This window comes from Neltuma alba, unplaced genomic scaffold (genome assembly GCF_004799145.2).
Source record: "Neltuma alba isolate B1F8T4 unplaced genomic scaffold, ASM479914v2 tig00012505_pilon, whole genome shotgun sequence".
In the NCBI taxonomy this organism is placed as follows: domain Eukaryota; kingdom Viridiplantae; phylum Streptophyta; class Magnoliopsida; order Fabales; family Fabaceae; genus Neltuma; species Neltuma alba.
In genome coordinates, this window is record NW_021636973.1 from 562,615 (window position 1) to 582,576 (window position 19,962).

The following is a 19,962-nucleotide window of genomic DNA, read 5'->3' on the forward strand; positions in this document are numbered from 1 at the left end:
TCGTTAGCAGAAAAAAAATAATACTCATGGATTGGAGTCTGACGACTGCATAACTACATTAAAATTTGTAACCATTTTATATTTAATTAAAAATTTTAAGGATCAAATACCCACAAAGAAATGCCGCGCAGTAGAGCATCACTTGTTAAAGGACGACTACGCGCAGTTTAAAATACATTCCCAGGTGAGCTCTAAATTAAAAATCCAGGATTAAACAGAATACGCCAATTTTTGTTTTTGACCTGAAAGTGCTATCACTAGTTCCATAAGATTTCAACTACAGAGACTAATAATATAAGAAAATCTAGATTCAAGTGGATCAGGTCGGATTGGACTTCTCGAACATCCAAGTTCTTTTAGGCTGTGCTGAAGTTTTGGATAGAAAATAAGAGTTATAAGAGGACGAAAAAATTTAATGGGCGAGCAGATCAGACCAGGTCTATTTTGGTCAAGCTGATCTAAATCTAGCTCAGCTTTAGCCACAGGTTTTTTTACAAAGAAAATGTACATCTTTCGTAGCACCCTCAAGAGTTGAGTAAAGATTCAGACCACATTCTACATTAGGACTGATTCTCCCTAGTCTAAACATTGCAAAGCAAAATAAGACATGGCATTAGAGAGAAAGGAAAGAGGCTAGAAATTATATGAAGCTACCATCGCAAACAAGCACCCACCAAAATACGAATACCTTTCTCATCCTGATCGATTCCTTGGGGTCTAAAAGTTCATGGTTTCAAAGACAGGTCATTGTGTTCAAGATTCACTGAAATTCTAATAAAGCAAAGGGTCTGTACAAACAAAGAAGGCCTACGTCACCGGCTGAATGAAATTGGGAGTGTCCTCTACAGTCCAGAATAGTGCAAATCTTTATCCCAAGACTAATAAACTGACTCTGAATTGTCTATTGAAAACCAATTCTAAATTCTAAACACCATACCTCAGTTCTCACCTCTTGCCGCCAAGCATAATGGGTATCACATTGATATGCGCTTTGCCATTATGTCACTAATTTAGAGATTTACATAGTTCACTTTGGCTTTCAACAATCATGCATAGTATGTAGAATCAATCTTCCAGAGCGATAGAAACATGAAAAAACCCTTCGTGTCCAGTACACCACTGCACACACTTTATCTCCAGCACAGAATTCCATAATCCCGAAATGAAAACTCAATTATAAACTCAGATTAATGCCTAAATTTGGATTATATCAATTTTTTTAGCGTTTCAACGACTATCACAAACCAGTTAAGAGTGTGAGGAAGTACAACAGGAAAGAGAGAACTAAATAAAAATAGGCCAGATAAATGGAAACTAAAACCGATTTCAATAGAGCACGTCGAATATTTGATCCAAAACAAGAATGAAACGGGTTCACATGAGCAGGGCGAAAAATTTAACTAGTAATATATAGTGCAACCCGACAAAATTTAGAAAAACCATCACTGAACTAATGGATCACTTTTCCGATGAGTTAGGTCCTCTCTTCTTGCCGAAACCGACGACGGCGGTTACGAAGCGGCGGTTGTATTGCATCCTCTTGTGGGCGCGGCCGCGGGGCTTCTTCTTCTTGTCTTGCTTCGCAACCTTAGGAGTTTGGCCTCTCACCTTACCGGCACGAGCCAGAGATCCGTGCACCTTACCTGCAATCACAATCAAAACGGCCAATCGAATGACAAATCAACAACACCGAAACCTTGGCATTTCAAACTACATGCATCTTTGAGCTTACCCATAGCGCTGACGAGTTGCTCCCGACCTCACACCTGAAACAAGCAACGATGAAGAAGCCGCGAAACCCTGTATCTCCGGAAGAACGAGATCTAGGGTTTTTCTTCCATTTAAATAGAAGCTGCTGGGTTTTTTTATTGATTTGGGCTCTGGAGTGCGCAGGATATTTTATCCACGACTAGCTGGGTCTTGAGGCCCAATAGGCTGCATCTTACTTTATTCGGCCACATAATAAAAGTTGGGAAAATAAATAAATACCGTTTTAATGGTGATAATTTGATTACATTTCACGTTTTAATTATTTAGATGGTTAATTATTTTTTAGGAAGATATCTGTATTTCTATATTCATGCATTCAATTTTTCACTATAATTATCACGTATTACATTATGCACAATTCATGATTTACACTAGCTACTAAAATAGGCTTGACAAGATTAACATGTGCTCAGCTTACGTTGAACTTTTTCAATAACCTAATGTAACCCCTGTAAAAGAAAGACTCAATTTAGAATTATAAATATGATAAAATGAATTATGAAGTGAGTAATACTATCTCCGCAGTCTTTAATATAAGAGCCAGTTGATTAATTTGAGTAGATTAAGAAAGTTTGTTAAGTTAGTTATTTGTAATAAATAGATGTTACCTTCCCTAAAATACCCTTGCTAATCATGTGCATTAACTAAAATTATCATTTAATAGAACATTTAACATGTACAACTACTACAAGAACTATTTTTAAAAAATGAATAAATATGAGAAACAAAGTGGATTGAAGTCCTATATATTTAGGACCAAATTAAAGGTTAATTTAGCTCTTATATTAAGAACCGGAAGTAGTACTACTTTTTCCCTATATAACATTAATGTGATTTTTAATCTATCCCTAAAATCTATAGACCATCTAAGCCATTGCAAATTTGCAAAAACCATTTGCAATTTACTTATTGAGTCAATCTGAATGCAGGTAATTCTGTCCCCAAAAAAAAAATCTAAATGCAAGTAAGCATCAAATTCTCCCGAGGTGAGTGCTGTTGGAGGAGTCCTGGAGTTGAACGCCACCATGTTGATGGTTTAGTTTGGCACCAACGAACGGCATGTTGGGGAGTTCTTCGAGATGACAAGGGTGATTGATGAGCTTCCATGCAGATATTGGTCGCAGAAGCCGAATTGGTGGCCATCCATCAAAACATGATTTCAAGCTTGTACACGAACAGGCTGTGATCGGATTATAAATATATACCCACTCTTTTAGATGCTCCTTGATAAGATATCGTGAACTTGAGCATCCATTACGATCCCTTATTATAGAGACATGCTCTATGATCACAGGGCTGTGGAGCTAAACCTCACGTCCAATGATATTACCAGAAGCACTAATTACATCTAAGATGGTGTAGGCACCGTCTGTGGCGAGTGGCTACTTTAGGCATAATTTTGGCACATAATGAATCAGTTGTGTTGAGTCTACGTATGTTTATTAGGAGCCAACAAGTGTTAAAAGAGTTAATTCATAAGCCATGAGTTTATGAGTTCAAATCCCATTACTAATATAAGAATCTTATTAGTGGGCAATATATAAGTATTTCTATAAATGCTTTCTAAATTTGGAGGCATACATTAACCCTAATAAACCCTGAACTTACTTCACCTAAACTTTTCTTGATGAAAAAAAAAAATACGTGTTTATTAGGAGTCTGTTCTACCTCTTCATTTTCTCAAGCTTTTGCTTGCCTTTTTTTCTTTTAAAAAAAGAAAGAAAGAAAGCATCATATCAAGATTGGTTGATTGTTTATTAAAGAGGTGTTTGGATAGAAACCAAATCATAGTTTCAGAAGTATTTTTACAGTTTACGAAGTAAATATGTGAAGGAATTTGCCTCGTTTTACAGAAAAGTGTTTCTAAGAAGCACTTTTAAAGGTTACCAAACACCTCCTAAATGCCTTTCAGCCAATAAAGGCAAATTATATTTGAGAAAATGTAGAATTTTTCCTCGAGATGCTAAATATAACATTTTGTCATCTTACAGTTTGGCATCATACGGCGAGTGTCAATACGCACTTCTATTTTTCTTCTTTTGTTTTTTTTTGTTTTCCTGAAATACAACTCCAAGCTTAGAGCTTGAGAAAAAGACTAGAAGACCCTAGGGAACAGAAGCTTAAGACATGCTGCTCATCTTCCAAATGCATTCCAAGGCAAACCATTCCGCATATTAACACGCACTTCCAAATTAAAGTCATTACCTCGGAGTTCATTCCTGGTCCAGTAATTTTACTTGAAACATTGTAATTAAAAACTTCATAAAAATTAAATTATTGCATCCTAGGAACTCCATGCTTAGTAATAACTAAATTTACTAGAATATTTGATACTCCTCAACTCCTAAATGTAAGACCCATTTCATAATAAAATTTACATTACACTATAAAATGAGTTTTATATTTAAAACCAGAATACTATATCAGGCACTGAAACACCATGCACTAGTGTAATCAGTGTCATTAACGGATCACATTACAATACTAATATTAGGATCCCAAATGTCTAACATTAAAGGCATAATATTGTCTATTGCAAGCACCCATTCAATTCTGGTAACATGGTTAGATGCTCAATTTGTACCCGTTTCACGAAATTACACAAACAATACAAGAAACCGAAGCCCATTGAACCATGAAACTACCCCCTAACTAAGAAGAGTGTAAAGTAGCTGCATGATTAGGAAACCTAACACTTTACACGATGCAGAGTTACCTTCTCAGCAATCAACTTAATCTCATCCAACCTCTCCTGTACCAACTTCTGGAGTTGCTCTTCCTGATTTTTCTGATTGTCATCCATCTGCACAGTACTAGATTCGTTTGCTGCTGATCTGAACATGACAAAAGACATCTCCGGATCACATTCGCATGGTACTTCAATAAGTTGCTTCCCAGAAGTTCCAGAATCTTTCCCCAGGATATCATACTTGACTCGGCTTGAAATAATGCTCGAGAAGTCTCCCATGTGCTTCTCAGCAGGGTCAAGGCCCAGATAGATTAACACCTCCCAGCACTGGAGAAATTGCTTCTTGTTAATCTTCAGGCTTTTCCTAACATCCTCAATAGCATTTGGGGGTGGTAAGAGCCGAAGAGAGTGCACTTTCTTGGATAATTTTCCTTGCTTTAGAAATGAAACAGCGGAAGAAACAGTATGTTGGATTGGGTCAAAATGAAGCAGGCGAAGTGTGTCTACGCAAGTGCGAACATGCTGGAAGTGATCTAATGGCTCTTCTACAGTAAAGTCAAAAACATTTTCAGATATGGCAACATTATTTAGCACCTCCAGAAGAGACCGACCATAACCCTTGTGTTGGTAGGGAGGCAATACAAGTATCTGCCATCAGAAGGTCTTATCAGAAGACAGAACAATTTGAGAGCACTCTTGACAGAGGCTGTCGTGTAACTGATAGTAAAAAGGATACATCAAACCTGACTTAGACGCAATCGAGAACCATCAGGATAGTGAAAAAATCGATAAACAGCAGTAAAACCAATAAGTCTGCATTGGGTCTCTCCTTGCTGATCACTTTTCTTCTGAATCAGGAGATAGAGTTCCCATCTTGGATCAGTGACGTCAATAGGACTACTCCCTGTGTGAGGAATATTAAAAAGGATTCTAGGCTACAATAACAATAAAACGTAGCATAAATTTTTGCAAAAAGCAAAGCTCTGAACACCAAAATAGGTAATCATTACCATCAACAAGAAGGAGAACAAGGGGTATTAGGCGACTGTAAAGGTGCCCAGTAGCCATGCTGCCTGCAACCATACGGACAACCTGGCTCAAAAAGATCCAAAAGAAAATTTCAGAATATATCCTTGTACATAGATGTGTATATATAAGATATTTAATGGCAATGAGGCTGAAAGAAACATTGAAAGCATGATTGATTCGGAATTTTAAGGTACAAATTTAGAAAATAGTTATTATCTCATGGGCCCAAGCTAGGCATGCCAAAAGAATTAAGTGTGGCATTTGGTCCCATAAATTTTGCATGATAAGCAGGGTTTTCAGAAGCATAGCAATATCAAGGGATAGCAACAATATCAAAACACAAACATATATGCAGAGGACAGCCAGTTAATGACATATCATAAAAAGAAAACACAAAAAACGCAAATAGAAGGAGGGGAAATGGATAATTTGCCATTACACCCGAAAGACTGCTCCATGTGTAGAAACACTAATGGTCACAAATAAGTAGTTAGTTTAATTGAAACACAACAGAATGCACAGTGAACTGGTTAACTCTCGGCCTAAGTTACAACTTAGAAGCACTATAAAAGTTATATTGTTCCCACTAATTCAATCACAAGATAGCTCAGAAAATACTGGTATTGGGATCCTGATGTAGATTTTTCATAACAGAAGTTACAGCGTAGCATGTAAGCAATTGAACATCTTCCAATTATCATACAATGCACTAAGCCAAAACATAAATTACCACCTCGGAATCCAAAGCAGCTGCTTCAGCATGACAATTAGAATGAGTAACATGGCCATTTAAAGCTTTGTTCTTTAAAACCTCTGCATTTGAGATGGTTGTCCTGCAAAACATCCAGGGAATGTGCAACTTAGGAAAACAAAAACCAATTAATTATTAAATAATAGATCAGAAAACTTAAAAAAAGTAGCAGCAAAAAATTGAAAAGTGGAAAACTGAGAAAATATAAAACACCTAATAAAATCTTTATCTGCTGAAAATGTTTGCAGAAATTCATCTTTGCTCTCAACAAGAGTCTCAGCAAAAATTCTCTGTCAAATAAAAACATTATCAATTATTTCCAAAAAAAAAAAAAATACTAATCTGAGGAGACGTATAAGGTATAAAATCAATGATGCCAAATGGAAGTTGAAGCATACCTGAAGAGCAGATTTCAGATCTGTGATTCCTTTTCCTCTCTTTAACAAATAAAACAGCACATTCAACAGAAGATGTCAAAGACATTAAACAAGAGGAGAAAAACAAAATTCTAGTAAGGTAAAACAAACCAAATAACAAATTTGAAAAGAATGTGCAAAAGCAGCAAGAAAAAAGAGAAAAAAGAGCAGGTCAAATTGAAAAGAATCTTTGGCATTTGGTGTGTCTATGCATTAATATTTCTAAAAGTATTGTTCACATAGTTTATTGTAAGAATCTTGCTGATAATCAACTTAGTATTCCTCTTTCATAATTTGATGCTTTTATAACAGAAAAGATTTCATATCAAAAAAATAATATAGAAGGATTAAACTTACATACATGAACAAATCACTAAAATATACAATACCGTTATATTTATGTCCTTGAATTCATGGAGAAAATAGCTTCACAAGATTCACAGTACAGCTTCTCCAAATTGTAGATTGCACTATTACATCAACCTATAAATCTCTATGATGACTCAATTCGGAATTCCATGAATTATAGAATACTAACACAATGATTTAAGTCTCTTAGCATGCGTGACATAAGTCTTTTTCAAGGGATTCAATTGACAGGCTACTTACGTAGTGTTTGGTTCAAAGGAGGGAGGGGAGGGGAAAGGAAGAAAAGTACCTTAATGACCACTTGTTTGGTTGGGGAAGGGAGGGAGCTAATTATATAAGGACAAATATGCCCTTACATTAATTGTAACAGATAATATTAGCTAATTATATAAGGACAAAAATATTATATTTGTAGAATCAGATTTTCAAACTTTTAGAAAAAAAATAAAATAAAATCTGGGAAGAGAAACTTAAGACTACTAAACAACTAAAAAACCACTTCTCTGTCATGTTGCTGAACAACCTAGTTGGCAAGAGAAACATGGAAGAGAGAGCCTAGAAGTAAGAGAAGAGGGAGAACCACTAATTTTAGGTATGGGCAGTTACAGAACATTAAAAAAAAAAGAATTGTGGGTACATTAGTAAACATTGGACAAAATTTTCTCTCCCCTTCAAACCCCCCCAATTTTGGAGGGAGGAGGAGGAGGAAAGAGTCAGCACTTACATCAGATGAACTCTGGAACTTAATATCAGCATAGGCATGAAAGGACACGCTGCTAACCCAGATAGTGATCTGTAAGAACAAAACAGACAGAACTTTAAAAAAAAGAAGAGAGAGACACTGTAGACTATTCAATTTTGATCATGTGCAAATGTATCTCTGGCTTGTTTATAACAATCATTACCTTCAAATCTTCGTAACCATAGATTTTCCCATCATCATCAAAAAAACTATTCAAGTCCACAGGGTCAATGACAAAGTTCTCTGGAGTGCTAAATTCCTCTTTGCTCGAAACTATACAACAATGCCAGGTCCCACAAGAATATGCAAGTTACATCAAAGAATTACCATGACATGTCAACAAGAATGATACAAGGGAGGAAGTTAAACATGGCAATCAAAGGAAAAGAATGCCACATGAGTGAACAGATTAGCTAGATCAAATCATTAGTAAACCAAGAATGGTAAAGCTTAGTGACAGGAAAAGTAGCAGAAAATAACATCCAGTAAGTGAAAGGAAGACAACAAACAAAAATATGGCCTACAAGCCTCACAAGCAACTCAAACAGAGGAGTATGCAAGACCCAGAAATAACACTATACTCATGGGCTGGGCATAAGCCAGAAATCAGCTTCTCAAATATTTAACTGATTTCTTTGTTTTTTTTCCAGTACGACTTCGTGAATGATATGAAACAGGTCATGTCAAAACATGTCGGTTTCAAATACTAGATAGTTCGAACTTTTTCCAAAGAGACACTATCCTTCAACTCTCCTGAACAATATGAGCAAAGAATGTAGCTCATGCAAAACGCTCTTACGTCGTCCTGCCATCCTAGTCACTTATAATACTGAAAAATCTATTCTCAGCACTGCAAGAAGGAATACAATTGGAAATAAATTAAAACAACATGTATAGCCCACGGGAAAGAGATTGCGAACGACCACTAATAGCATCAAATATCTAATGTATAATAATCTAATAAAAATAGAGTCAATGAGAGACATAGTCAGAAGCTGCCCAGCAGCATGATAAGGGATAAGAATCATGAATAGTCGTTAATAGGAAGAATTTCCACACCTAGAAAGATTTTTATGCACTCCTTGGCTTCAACTCCAGCATCTGCACAATGCGAATTGAAAATTTTGTTGTGAGCTTGAAATTTGATCATGCAAGCGCAAAAAACATGATAATAAAATCCACATAAAGAGCAAGAGTAAAATGTCGAGCGAGAGTAACAAGACCAAAAAATGAGGAAGAAGAAAATAAAAGAAATTAAAAGAAACAAGGACTCAGTACCAAGTACACTTACCAACAGCGGAGAAGCCAACTCGCCGCTTCTTCTTCGTTTCATTGCTGGGATCCGAAGTCGATAGCTTCTTCTGCCCCATTCGCTATGACCCAGCTGAGGAGTTAGGGTTGACAGAGCGGGAAATGAGGCCCAGGCGGGAAATTGCAGTATAGTGCTGGTGTATGAAATGGTAAAAGGAAGCTAGGGCAGCATGTTACGGCATTTTCGATGCCCTAATCGAACGATGTCGTTTCTTTGAGCAAGCAGACTAGAGCAGTGTTGTTCCCTGCCCCACCCCTTTTTTTTTTTTTTTACCGGAACCCCGCCCTACCCTGTTTTAATCTTCGGCAACTAATTCTCAATAATACAAAAAAAGGTGGTTAAAATTGTCACGGAAAAAAGTAGTTAAAATTAGTTGGATTAATAAATATAACAAAAATTCAAATTTATTTCCAAAATATTTTCATTTAATGATCAGCTGATGGCTTTAAATAGTTAATTTTATTAATAAACACTCTTTTTACTAAGAGTAGAAAAGAAAAATTTTAATAAATACGCAAGACAAAAGATTTTATGTTTTACAGGATCAAGAAAATTCTGAAAAAATTCTCCTAGAAAGGAACCAGCGGAGCGAAAAAATATGGTCTTTTTCTTCCTTTTTATTTAGCAATACAAAAGTGGCTGCGTGGACACTATTTTATTATTTAAATATTTACATTTTCACTTACGGAATTTTTCACCTTACATTTTCACTTGCGTAGTTACGTAATGAAGTTGCAAACTTCCAATGCAAATAACGCATCATTACAGTGCCAAACCGGAAAAACAACAAACTCTCCCTAAATTTAACCCGCTGAAATCCTAAACACGGTCACTGCAGCACTAAGCCTCAAGCCTTAAAAAAATCATTATATTCTCTCGGTGTTATATAATGTTTTATATATGCAAATGATATTTAAATAGCACTTACGGTCCTAAATATAAAATTCACTTGGAGATCTTATATTTGGAACCTAGGTGGTATTTTACACGAATTGTTTGGCAGTCTCTACATCCAAAACAAAGGCGTTGGAACTTCCCCTCAACCTCAATTGCAATTAGATTCGCTCTTATTTTGCTCCCTCTTTTTGCATATCCTGGTCGCATAATACCTGTCAATAAACTAATGATAAATTCGGAGAGATCTTGATGATAAAATCTCTGACTTTATATAGAAGCCATTTAATAAGAGTACCAACAATATTTCCTATTGTCGCACCCGATTTAGTTTACATGGTCTTCTCTCTATCTGCTTTCAAGTGGTTAAGGGTTGTCCCACTGGCCAACAAATCGATCAAGATCGCCCTATATCCCTCTCTCTTGGCACATCAAGAAATTTAACTCAGCAAACAAAACTCCAGAGGCTGTTGACAGCAACTGCTAGAGCTTGAAAAACTAAAAAAGACAAACTAGGAAACAATTGGGAAGAACCAAAACATAGGGATAAACAAGATCCAGCTAGCAACGTTTCAAACTTTCCTCTGCAGGTGACAAAGCCAACTTTGAACCACTGCTCCCAGAGAATGAGCCAATCCTCAATAAGGGCAAAGGTTAATGTCCTATTAATGTGTTTCTTTAGAGAGAGAGAGAGAGAGAGAGAGGAGACTTGCATAAAAATAAATAAATAAGAAGCTATCTGATCTCAGCGGGTAAGAGGTCAAAACCCCATCTCCAGTGATTTCTCTGTACGGCAACATCAACTGACGATAGGGAATAGAGGTTCATATCAGAGAAGAAAATCAGATCAGGCTTCCCCCTTGTTGACTAAGTGTGTGCGTGATATTTTATATTTTGAACAAGCAAGAAAGATGTGTGTTGAGGCATGAGGGGATAAGGACATGTTCAGATCTGGATGTACTTCAGCGAGGTTTCCCTCTTGTGGCAAATGTTTCAGCAACGATAAGAGGGAATGCAATAGTTGCATCACAATGTACCTGTTTAATGAAATAAAAGCAGTTTTTTAAAACTGAAGAACTTAATGGCAGAAGTCTGGTGGAATTTGGGAACAAGCAGTCATAAGGATATACAGAACATGCACCTTGACTGTCTTGGCAGATCCCCGGATTTTTCCCCATGAAACAGCCTCATCTGGTCTGGCCCCGGAGTCACTCCCATCGAATTCCTGCGCAGTATTTATGAAAACTGCATAATCTGCACCATTGCGCATCATATTGGCATTGCAAATGTGATGCTTGGGAAGCCCCCCTCCAAGAATAATCATGCCTGTCTTCCTTGGACTTGCATGCACAGCTTCACCATTCATGGCCCTAATATCTGTCCAATTGTTAATTATATTATGGTACTACCATACCATAGGCAACCATTCATGCAGTTGAAATAATGAAAATCATACCTTGCACAACGTCCACAATCAGGCCAGGGCTTCGAAAGGAATGGAAGTACAGCATGTCCCCCAATGAGCCATCTGTTAAGCCTGGACAGAAAACTGGAATATTGTTCTGCAAAACATCCATCAAAAGTTAAAGATATTAAGGGTTATATTCTAGAACAATGTTTAATGAAGCAGAAAAATAGCAGAGTAACCAGGTTTCAATCTGTGAATACACAACGCACAGAATACTGACAGTAAAAGGTATGATGTAATTTTATCACAAGGCTCGGTATATTCTTAGGTCATTGAGGCATGGTTGCAACATTAAGTTCCATGTAAAACTAATTTGATGCAAATGAGATGACACAAGACAAAACAAGGACAAATTAGCTTCAAGTGTTAAACATTGTGAGCCCTAAAGCAGAATATCACCTAATAACAAGCCCCGTATGGCCTAAGTGAGGTAATTAGGTGCTAATGGCATCCGAAAAATGTTTCATGGCAAGCTGCACTGAACTAAATGGCATATCTTCATCTGTATGACCGCACATCTATGAACGTGCACGGACCTGTGTATAAATGCAAGAAGCAAAGTGCACCTCTAGTTACATTTTTCAATTTCACCTCGTAGTTCTATCTCTTTTCCATAGCACATTTTCCAAGCAATGAAAAATATATTTCAATTTACAGGAATTTATATTTGAATCCAAGCGATTCAAGGTTATATTGTGGCAGACAAATAATTATACCCTGTCTTTTGCGTCCTCCATTGCAAGTCATCTAAAGGCTAAATGCAATGTAAATGAGGAAAATAAGATGTGTAATAGAAAAATAAAATACTTAAATCAGAAAAAGATTGAGCAACAGCATTAATTATAGAAGATCTAAGCATGATCTCAAGCTTACCACATATGCCCAGTAAAGATAGGAGCTCTCATTGTTTATTTCTTTTCCCAAGCGAGCAATCAACTTCGATGGTGTCCATGTTACATGCTGAAAACACATAAGGACAAGGTAAATAAGACAGAAAAATGAAATATATACACACACAAACAAGTAAGAACAGGCGCAAATCTTTCCAAAAAAAGGACACAAATAATGAACAAATCATGATTTCAAAAGTACAAACCACGCATGCCCTAGTTCTAATAATAATAGAAAGAGAAAAATTAACTGACAAAAGGAAGTAGAAAGTCACAGTAGAAACATTTCTGTGGATGAGCGAACATGTTAGGAAGAATGTAGCTTTAGATCCAGAAAAAATCTGTACTATTTGAATCCATAATGCATTGAAACACAGGCATGAAAAGGAATACCTCCTCATTTTGTTCCCTCAACATTTGATCAAAAATTGGAATGATCCAATCCTCAAATTTGCAATAGTTGTCATTAGGGACCAACAAGTTACCAATACGGTTTAATCCTTTAGAGCGAAGATAGGCTCCTGGTAGAGAAAAATCTCCTTTATAAGTTGGTGCAAGGCACTTTATAAGATCTTCCTCTATGCCACCTGTTGTTGTAACAATTACATCAACCTGCAGAATAGATGTATCATAATATCTAAAAGGTTCATGTCCAAAAAATCTTAATCCATTCCAAGCTTTCTAGATAGATCATAGTATGAGTTGAGTATCTAAACCTACAAGATATGAAAAAGTAAGACAGGTCAACACGCCACCTCAAAACCAATTTTGCAATACAAAATCCAAACTGGGGGAACTAAATTCCCTGCTACATGCAGAGACACCAAAGAAACTCACCATCTGATGCTGAACAAGGTACCGAACTGTATCTCTGACACCAGACGAGATAAGGTTAGAAGTAAAGCCCAGAAAAACTTTACATCTAACAGATTTTCTGTAGGACAAGTCCTTTTCCTCCTCATTGCAATCCTCCGTTATGGCCTCATCAGCCAGACTCCAATCTAGCTTCACTCCAATTAATTTACCAAGGACACAAATGAAAAATTTGTAAGAATTAAAGGGAAGTCTCAAGAGAACAAAATAAATAAAGAGGTAGGAGTAAAACAGGCAAGGTGGTATCCACGGAGCAAAACGAACCATCTGATTAATGACTTGTATAGCATCTCCAAGGTTGGAAGCCTGAAACCCAGTGGTGACAAAGGACTTAAGAAGCTGTGGATAATTCACACCTTGATTAAAGTCGTAGCCCTCGATTTTGACGGATTTTCCTTCCAGGCTTTCTGATTCTTTGAATACAGTGGAGTGAACCGATGCGAAAACATCATCTTTACTTGCCTCTCCCATCCTATGCTCCACTGAAGTGAAACAGTCTGTAATCGGTATATACGAATAGCCTTGGAAACTTGATCAAATAGATAGCGCCTAAATAGTACGCAATGCAACCAAACGCGCTGTTTTTTAAGATTTGGCATATATTCCCCACTTTCTTTTCCGGAAGCATGCTTAGAATTAAACCATATTCACAATATTATTGAACTAACATTAATGTTCTATTAAAAAATATTAAAATAAAAGGCACAATCAAGAACCCGTGAAAGACAATAATCAAGCAAACATTTATTCAAGAATTATACATATCGTGGCCAAGAAAAACAATACCACTCCGGTCCTGTTTACAAGTCCTTATAACTTATTCTCACATTGCCCATGTTAAATTTTTTTTTCCCTACTGCCCGTTTACAGTTAGATGGGTTCAGGCTAGCTCGTAGCCTAGTAGGAGCCCGTTTAATCCCCATTAAACGGGCCGGGCTAAACCGTCCGTGTTTAAATGGGGTTCCCCCCCCCCCCCCTTCTTTTTAATGAAACAGCTGCAACCTGCAAAACTGCACCCCGGAAACACAGACTCTTTTGTAACAGAGACGCATCAAATCAGAGAGTGAAATTTAAACATTTCAATTCACAATTTAAACTTCAAACACGTCAACTTCATCCGTTCAATTTCATCGAGGAGAATGAATTTAAACACTTAAATACGAATCAATCCCAATACTTTATCTGCTCATGTTCATCGAAGAAACAGAAACCCATTCACTAATTAAAAAGAAAGAAAGAAAGAAATCCAAACTCCAAACATCAAGGAAACAGAAAATGAACATAACATTTGAATCTAAAATTAGAAACAACACAAACTCACTCACGAAGCAGAAGGAAGGCAGTGGATGGTTGCGACTGCGAGTCTGCGATTTGCGAGACTCAGAGAGCAGAGAGGAGCGGGGCAATATGTGTGTGTGTTTCTGCCGGCGTCGGCAAGACTAAGAGAGCAGGGAAGGGGCGACAGTCGACGACTGAGAGAGTAGTATGTATGTGTATTTCCTCGGCGTCGGCGAGACTGAGAGAGCAGAGGGGAGAGGGGCAGAGCAAGGAGGGAAGGCGAAGGCCGCAGAGGGAACTGAAAGAAGAGAACGGTCGGGAGGCTAGGGCAAGGGAGTCCGGGAAGGTAAGGAAAACGCTCAGAAATTCAGAAATTTTTACAAAATTTGTTAGGAAAAATGGCAAATAAATACCCTTAAATATATAAAATTATGATTTGGGTTCTTGAATTTAAGTAATTTCTATCAAGGACCTGGTTTCAAATAAAAATTATAAAATGAAGGTTAAAAGACATAAATGCCTTTCTGCTTCCAATATCCTCTTCCTATATCCATTTCTCAATCTCTCTCATCATCTCCAGCTTCATTTGCTCCGTCCTCCCAAGCTCATCTCTTAAAACCTTAATAGCACTCATCATCTCTTCCACTGATCCCTCTCTCTCTACCCCCCCAATCTTTCCCAATCTGGTTCTATGTTTCAAAATTTTCTTTATCATCATGGGCAAGAGAGATAGAGTATCATTAACAAAACCAAAGGATGCGATTGGATGTAAGAAGAAAGAGAGGCTAACCCTTCTTCTTCAACCTTCGAAGGCGAGAGCTAGAATGAGCAAAGGGGAGAAGAACACCATTATCACTGTTCATCTCCACCTTCAACACAAAACCAGAGAGGATGTTGTGGAAGCTGGATCATGAAAATAAGATTTATGAAACTAATAAGTAATGTTAATAAGTTCTATGTTGTGATAATGTAGAGCTATTTAATGTCATCTACTTTATAAAAAAACGTGGTGACAGTAATACAATGATAGAAACACAGAAATTCTGTCATTTGAACGAAAAAAATTAAATTATATGAATTGCTTATCAAAAGTTGTTATTCACCTTACAAAACGTATCGTTGGCCTTACTAAAGTTGTCATTAACTATTTATCAGAACTGGTGGTTGTCAAAAAAATCTGTAAATTCTTATTTCAACAAAGAAATTTAAAATTATATGAAAACCTTGTCAGAATTTTTCATTGGTCTTACTTAACTTGTCATTGGCCTAACTAAACCTGTCATGAATCCTACATCAGAAGTGGTTGCTGTCAAGAAAATTTGAAAATTCTCATTTTAACAGAGAAATTTAAAATTATATGAAAATCTTCTTAGAACTTGTCATTGGTTTTACTTAATTTGTCATTGGCCGCACTGAACTTGTCATGAATCCTATATCAGAAGTGGTTGTTGTCAAAAAAATATGAAAATTCTCATTTCAACAAAGGAATTTAAAATTGTATGAAAACCTTATTGAGACTTGTAATTAGTCTTACTTAACTTGTCATTGGCCTAATTAAACTTGTCATGAATCCTATATCAGATGTGGTTGCTATCAAAGAAATTTGAAAATTCTCATTTCAACAGAGAAATTTAAAATTGTATGAAAATATTATCGGAACTTGTCATTGGTCTAACTGAACTTGTCATGAATCCTATATCAGAAGTGGTTGCTGTCAAGAAAATCTGCAAATTCTCATTTCAACAGAGAAATTTAAAATTGTATGAAAACCTTATCCGAATTTGTCATTGGTCTTGCTTAACATGTCATTGGCCTAATTGAACTTGTCATGAATCCTATATTAGAAGTGGTTGCTATGAAAGAAATTTTAAAATTCTCATTTCAACAGAGAAATTTAAAATTGTATGGCAAGTTCAGTTAGGCCAATAACAAGTTAAGTAAGACCAATGACAAGTTCCAATAAGGTTTTCATACAATTTTAAATTTCTCTGTTGAAATGAGAAATTTCAGATTTTCTTGGTAGCAAGCACTTCTAATATAGGATTCATGACAAGTTCAGTTAGGCCAATAATAAGTTAAGCAAGACCAATAACAAGTGCCAATAAGGTTTTCATACAATTTTAAATTTCTCTGTTGAAATGAGAATTTACAGATTTTTTTGACAGTAATTAGTTCTGATAAACAGTTAATGACAACTTTAGTAAGGTCAATAACAAGTTTTGTAAGGCAAATGGCAACTTTTGATAAGCAATTCATACAATTTAATTTTTTCTGTTCAAATGATAGAATTTGTGTTTCTGTCATTACATTACTGTCACCAAGTTTTTGATTAAGTATACAACATTAAATAGCTCTACATTATTACAACATAGAACTCATTAACATTACTTATTAGTTTTATAAATCTTATTTACATGATCCAGCTTCCTCAATATCCTCTCTAGTTTTGTGTTAAAAGTGGAGATGAACAATGATAATGGCGTCCTTCTCCCCTTTGCTCATTCTAGCTCTCACCTTTGAAGGTTGAAGAAGAAGGGTTAGCCTCTCTTTCTTCTTACATCCAGTCATATCCTTTGGTTCTGTGCGTGGTGCTCTATCTCTCTTGCCCATGATGATGAAGACAATTTTGAAACATAGAACCAAATTGGAGAAGATTGGGAGGGTAGAGAGAGGGATTTAGTAAAAGAGATGATGAGTGCTATTATGGTTTTAAGAGATGAGTTTGGGAGGACGGAGCAAATGAAGATGGAGATGACGAAAGAGATTGAGAAATGGATATAGCCAAGAGGATAAGAGAAGCAGAAGGGCATTTATGTCTTTTAACCAATATTTCATAATTTCTATTTGAGATCGGGTCCTTGACAAAAATTACTTAAATTCAAAAATCTAAATCACAATTTTATATATTCAAAGGTCTTTATCTATCATTTTCTCAAATTGTTATTTTACTGAAGAAATATATAATCTGAATATTAAAATTGAAAACTACGTTCTGGGCATCTTATAGGCGCCCTTATGATAATTCTCCCAATAAAAAAAGAGAGCGTAGTTGCTGACATATTTGGCCCCTCCTATTATTTTGTGTGAGGTTTGCGTCGTGTCGATAGGAAGATGGAAAAGATGGAGGAAAGAGTCTGGTTGGCTTTCTTAACCTAGAAACCGTAAACAGTTAATAAAATTACTCAGATACTACACTTTCAAAAATATTTATTTTCATTTAAAATCGTTCATGCATGGAACGTTTTCAAATGTACAGAGAACTTGTTCATGGAAAGAACAAGTTTCATCTTATTGCTAATGTGACATCGTTTTTTTTTTTTCAAACTACAAAATAAAATCATTTCCAACCTAAGTGATTTCTCCACTACTTTGTATTTTGATTGTGCGAGCCTTTCTTGGGTGGATGGAAGGGTAAATAACAGTTGCGCATACAAAATTTGGGAGGAAATGCAACTAATTCCCTCCCTCTCGCGGCATCTCCGTTTCATCTTCCAATGGGCCTTTATTTTTAATCCGTTAAATTATACTCATCCACTTAAAAATATAAGCATCAAATTTTTTTTAATGGGATTTACCTTTTTTTATAAAATTCTGATAATTAAATTACATGATTTAAAAAATAATTAAAATTAGTTCAAAAACAAAAATAAATTTTTAAAGCATGTCCTTATTTATAAGGGACAAGTAAGAGAAAGAAAGTATAAAGAGGAATGTGGTAAAACTTTTAATTAATACAATATATAAAATTAATTAGGCACAAAAAGATAAAAACATATTAAATAATCAGACTACTACAAATGGGATCTTATAAAAAAAAAATGTAATTCTTCAATATAAAAAGGAGCAGAGAGAGAGTATAATTTGGACTCCTTTGATCCTTTAATGCAAGTGTTTTTTTTAATTTTTATTCTTAATTAATTATAAGTTTTTCCCATCTCTTTTTTAACTGAATGATCTGCCAAGTCCAAGTTATAGCTCATAGAAAAACTAAGCCCCTTAAAAAAAAATTGATGCTTATGATTTCCAATGAGTATTATTTAACGTATTTAAAGTAAAGGCTCATTGAAAAATGAAAGGAAGATGCCCCGAGAGGGAGGCAATGAGTTGTATTTTCTTACAAATTTTTTGGGCCCAAGTGTTACTTACCCTCCCTTCCATCCATGGAAGGCATATATAGTCCCTTACAATGTGACGAATCAAGATTCAAATATCTGCTAGAAGAGATATTCACATTTAGTGTCTGATAGTGTCTCGAATAGGAAGATATTTATGTTTTAACAAAAAAAAAATACAAGGCAGTGAAGAAATCGTTCAAGTTGGGAACAATTTCATTTTGCAATTAAAAAAAATGACGTCACATTAGCAATGAGATGGAACTCTTCTTCCCATGAACAAGTTCTCTATAAATTTGAATTCGTTCTACGCATGATCAATTTTAAATGGAGTATCTTCATAAATATTTTTGAAAGTGTAACATTTGAGTAATTTTATCTACTGTCTACGGTTCTAGGTAAAAAAGCCGAGTGTAGTTTTATTCTTCCCCCAACCCTCCAAAAATTTTCCATAAAAAAAAAATCATTTTTCCTCACAAGTGTCAAGTAATTCAGATATGATCAAGGAGAGGATGGAGAGGTCATAAGAAGAGGTTTTGATTAAAGATAATTTAGTATTTATGTTAATATAACTTTTAGTCAATGAAGTTTGAATTCATTTTATCTCAAATTTCAAACCCATGATTTTAGTTCTAAAAATTTAGTTTGTTTTAAAACGCTAGTTCATCAAGATGTAACGGTGTTAAAATCTCTTAAAGTATCCTAAACAACACTAAAATGATGTTGAAAACTCATTATATGGCACCTAGTTAGATCTTATGTGAATAATATAACAATTATATAGAGGAGGATAGACTCTCAAAATGCAAACAACACCTCCAACCAACGATGAGGAAGAAAAAAGGGGCTAAACAGTTACATTTTAAAGAAAAGTTCTTTTTTCTTTTTTTCTTTTTTCTTTGTTATCCATGCAAAATCCAGTTAGATGTCATTTATTGAGTTCACATCACCTTTTCAATACCTTTTACAACACTTCAACATACTTAAATACCATTAAACTTCTATGTACTAACATTTTAAGACAAATTAAACTCTAGAAATTAAAATCATAGGTTTGAAACTTAATGGACCTAAACTAAAATAAAGCCAAATTTTAAGAATAAAAAATTATATTAACCCTTATACATTTAAAAAAATTAAAATTTAAAAATAAAAAAATAACTTTAGATTTGTGGTCATTGGCATCAGGCTTAGCAAGAACAGTATCCTCAAAATTATTTTTTCCTTATTTACATTTTACTACCTTCATTCTTTAATATAAGACTGAATTGATTAATTTGAAAAAAATGAGAAAACTTAAAAATTATTTAATTATAGTATATGTTACATGAATTTTTAAAAATATTTATATGTATCATTAAATTATATA

General features: G+C 35.3%; 3 protein-coding genes across 5 annotated transcripts; all 3 read right to left on the reverse strand.

The window, feature by feature from the left end:
- Positions 1-1,223: 1,223 nt before the first annotated feature.
- LOC114727682 (40S ribosomal protein S30) lies at positions 1,224-1,823 on the reverse strand. Its single transcript, XM_028914374.1, has 2 exons — positions 1,733-1,823; positions 1,224-1,643 (listed from the first exon to the last, which is right to left on the reverse strand). Exons 1-2 carry the CDS (start codon positions 1,734-1,736, stop codon positions 1,459-1,461), a joined length of 189 nt encoding a protein of 62 aa, XP_028770207.1. The 5' UTR covers positions 1,737-1,823; the 3' UTR covers positions 1,224-1,458.
- Positions 1,824-4,149: 2,326 nt separating this feature from the next.
- On the reverse strand, positions 4,150-9,215 carry LOC114727680 (histone acetyltransferase type B catalytic subunit-like). The gene is made up of 10 exons (XM_028914370.1): positions 9,058-9,215; positions 8,826-8,867; positions 7,930-8,039; positions 7,749-7,817; positions 6,638-6,676; positions 6,453-6,529; positions 6,222-6,321; positions 5,470-5,551; positions 5,203-5,363; positions 4,150-5,107 (listed from the first exon to the last, which is right to left on the reverse strand). The coding sequence occupies exons 1-10, from the start codon at positions 9,134-9,136 to the stop codon at positions 4,460-4,462; spliced, it is 1,407 nt and encodes a 468-aa protein (XP_028770203.1). The 5' UTR covers positions 9,137-9,215; the 3' UTR covers positions 4,150-4,459.
- A 1,009-nt stretch (positions 9,216-10,224) lies between these two features.
- On the reverse strand, positions 10,225-14,757 carry LOC114727681 (deoxyhypusine synthase). Of its 3 annotated transcripts, XM_028914371.1 has the most exons (8): positions 14,525-14,757; positions 13,468-13,685; positions 13,168-13,335; positions 12,724-12,942; positions 12,314-12,400; positions 11,429-11,534; positions 11,114-11,349; positions 10,225-11,009 (listed from the first exon to the last, which is right to left on the reverse strand). In XM_028914371.1, coding segments are annotated over exons 1-8 (1,110 nt in total). In that variant the 5' UTR covers positions 14,526-14,757; the 3' UTR covers positions 10,225-10,934. The 3 variants fall into 3 exon arrangements, with proteins under 3 accessions (XP_028770204.1, XP_028770205.1, XP_028770206.1); XM_028914372.1 differs by lacking the exon at positions 14,525-14,757 and having other exon boundaries at positions 13,168-13,331; positions 13,468-13,599; XM_028914373.1 differs by lacking the exons at positions 13,468-13,685; positions 14,525-14,757 and having other exon boundaries at positions 12,724-12,917; positions 13,168-13,235.
- Between the last annotated feature and the right edge of the window lie 5,205 nt (positions 14,758-19,962).

Excerpts from the sequence above, each read along its gene's own strand:
- LOC114727680 (XM_028914370.1), bottom strand. The coding sequence starts at position 9,136 with ATGGGGCAGAAGAAGCTATCGACTTCGGATCCCAGCAATGAAACGAAG. Across the intron at positions 8,040-8,825 it reads GTGCATAAAAATCTTTCTAG|TTTCGAGCAAAGAGGAATTT; the intron begins GTGTGGAAATTC and ends ATTGTTGTATAG. Across the intron at positions 7,818-7,929 it reads ATGGTTACGAAGATTTGAAG|ATCACTATCTGGGTTAGCAG; the intron begins GTAATGATTGTT and ends TTGTTCTTACAG.
- LOC114727681 (XM_028914371.1), bottom strand. Across the intron at positions 12,943-13,167 it reads ACCTTGTTCAGCATCAGATG|GTTGATGTAATTGTTACAAC; the intron begins GTGAGTTTCTTT and ends TCTATTCTGCAG. Across the intron at positions 12,401-12,723 it reads TGAGGGAACAAAATGAGGAG|CATGTAACATGGACACCATC; the intron begins GTATTCCTTTTC and ends ATGTGTTTTCAG.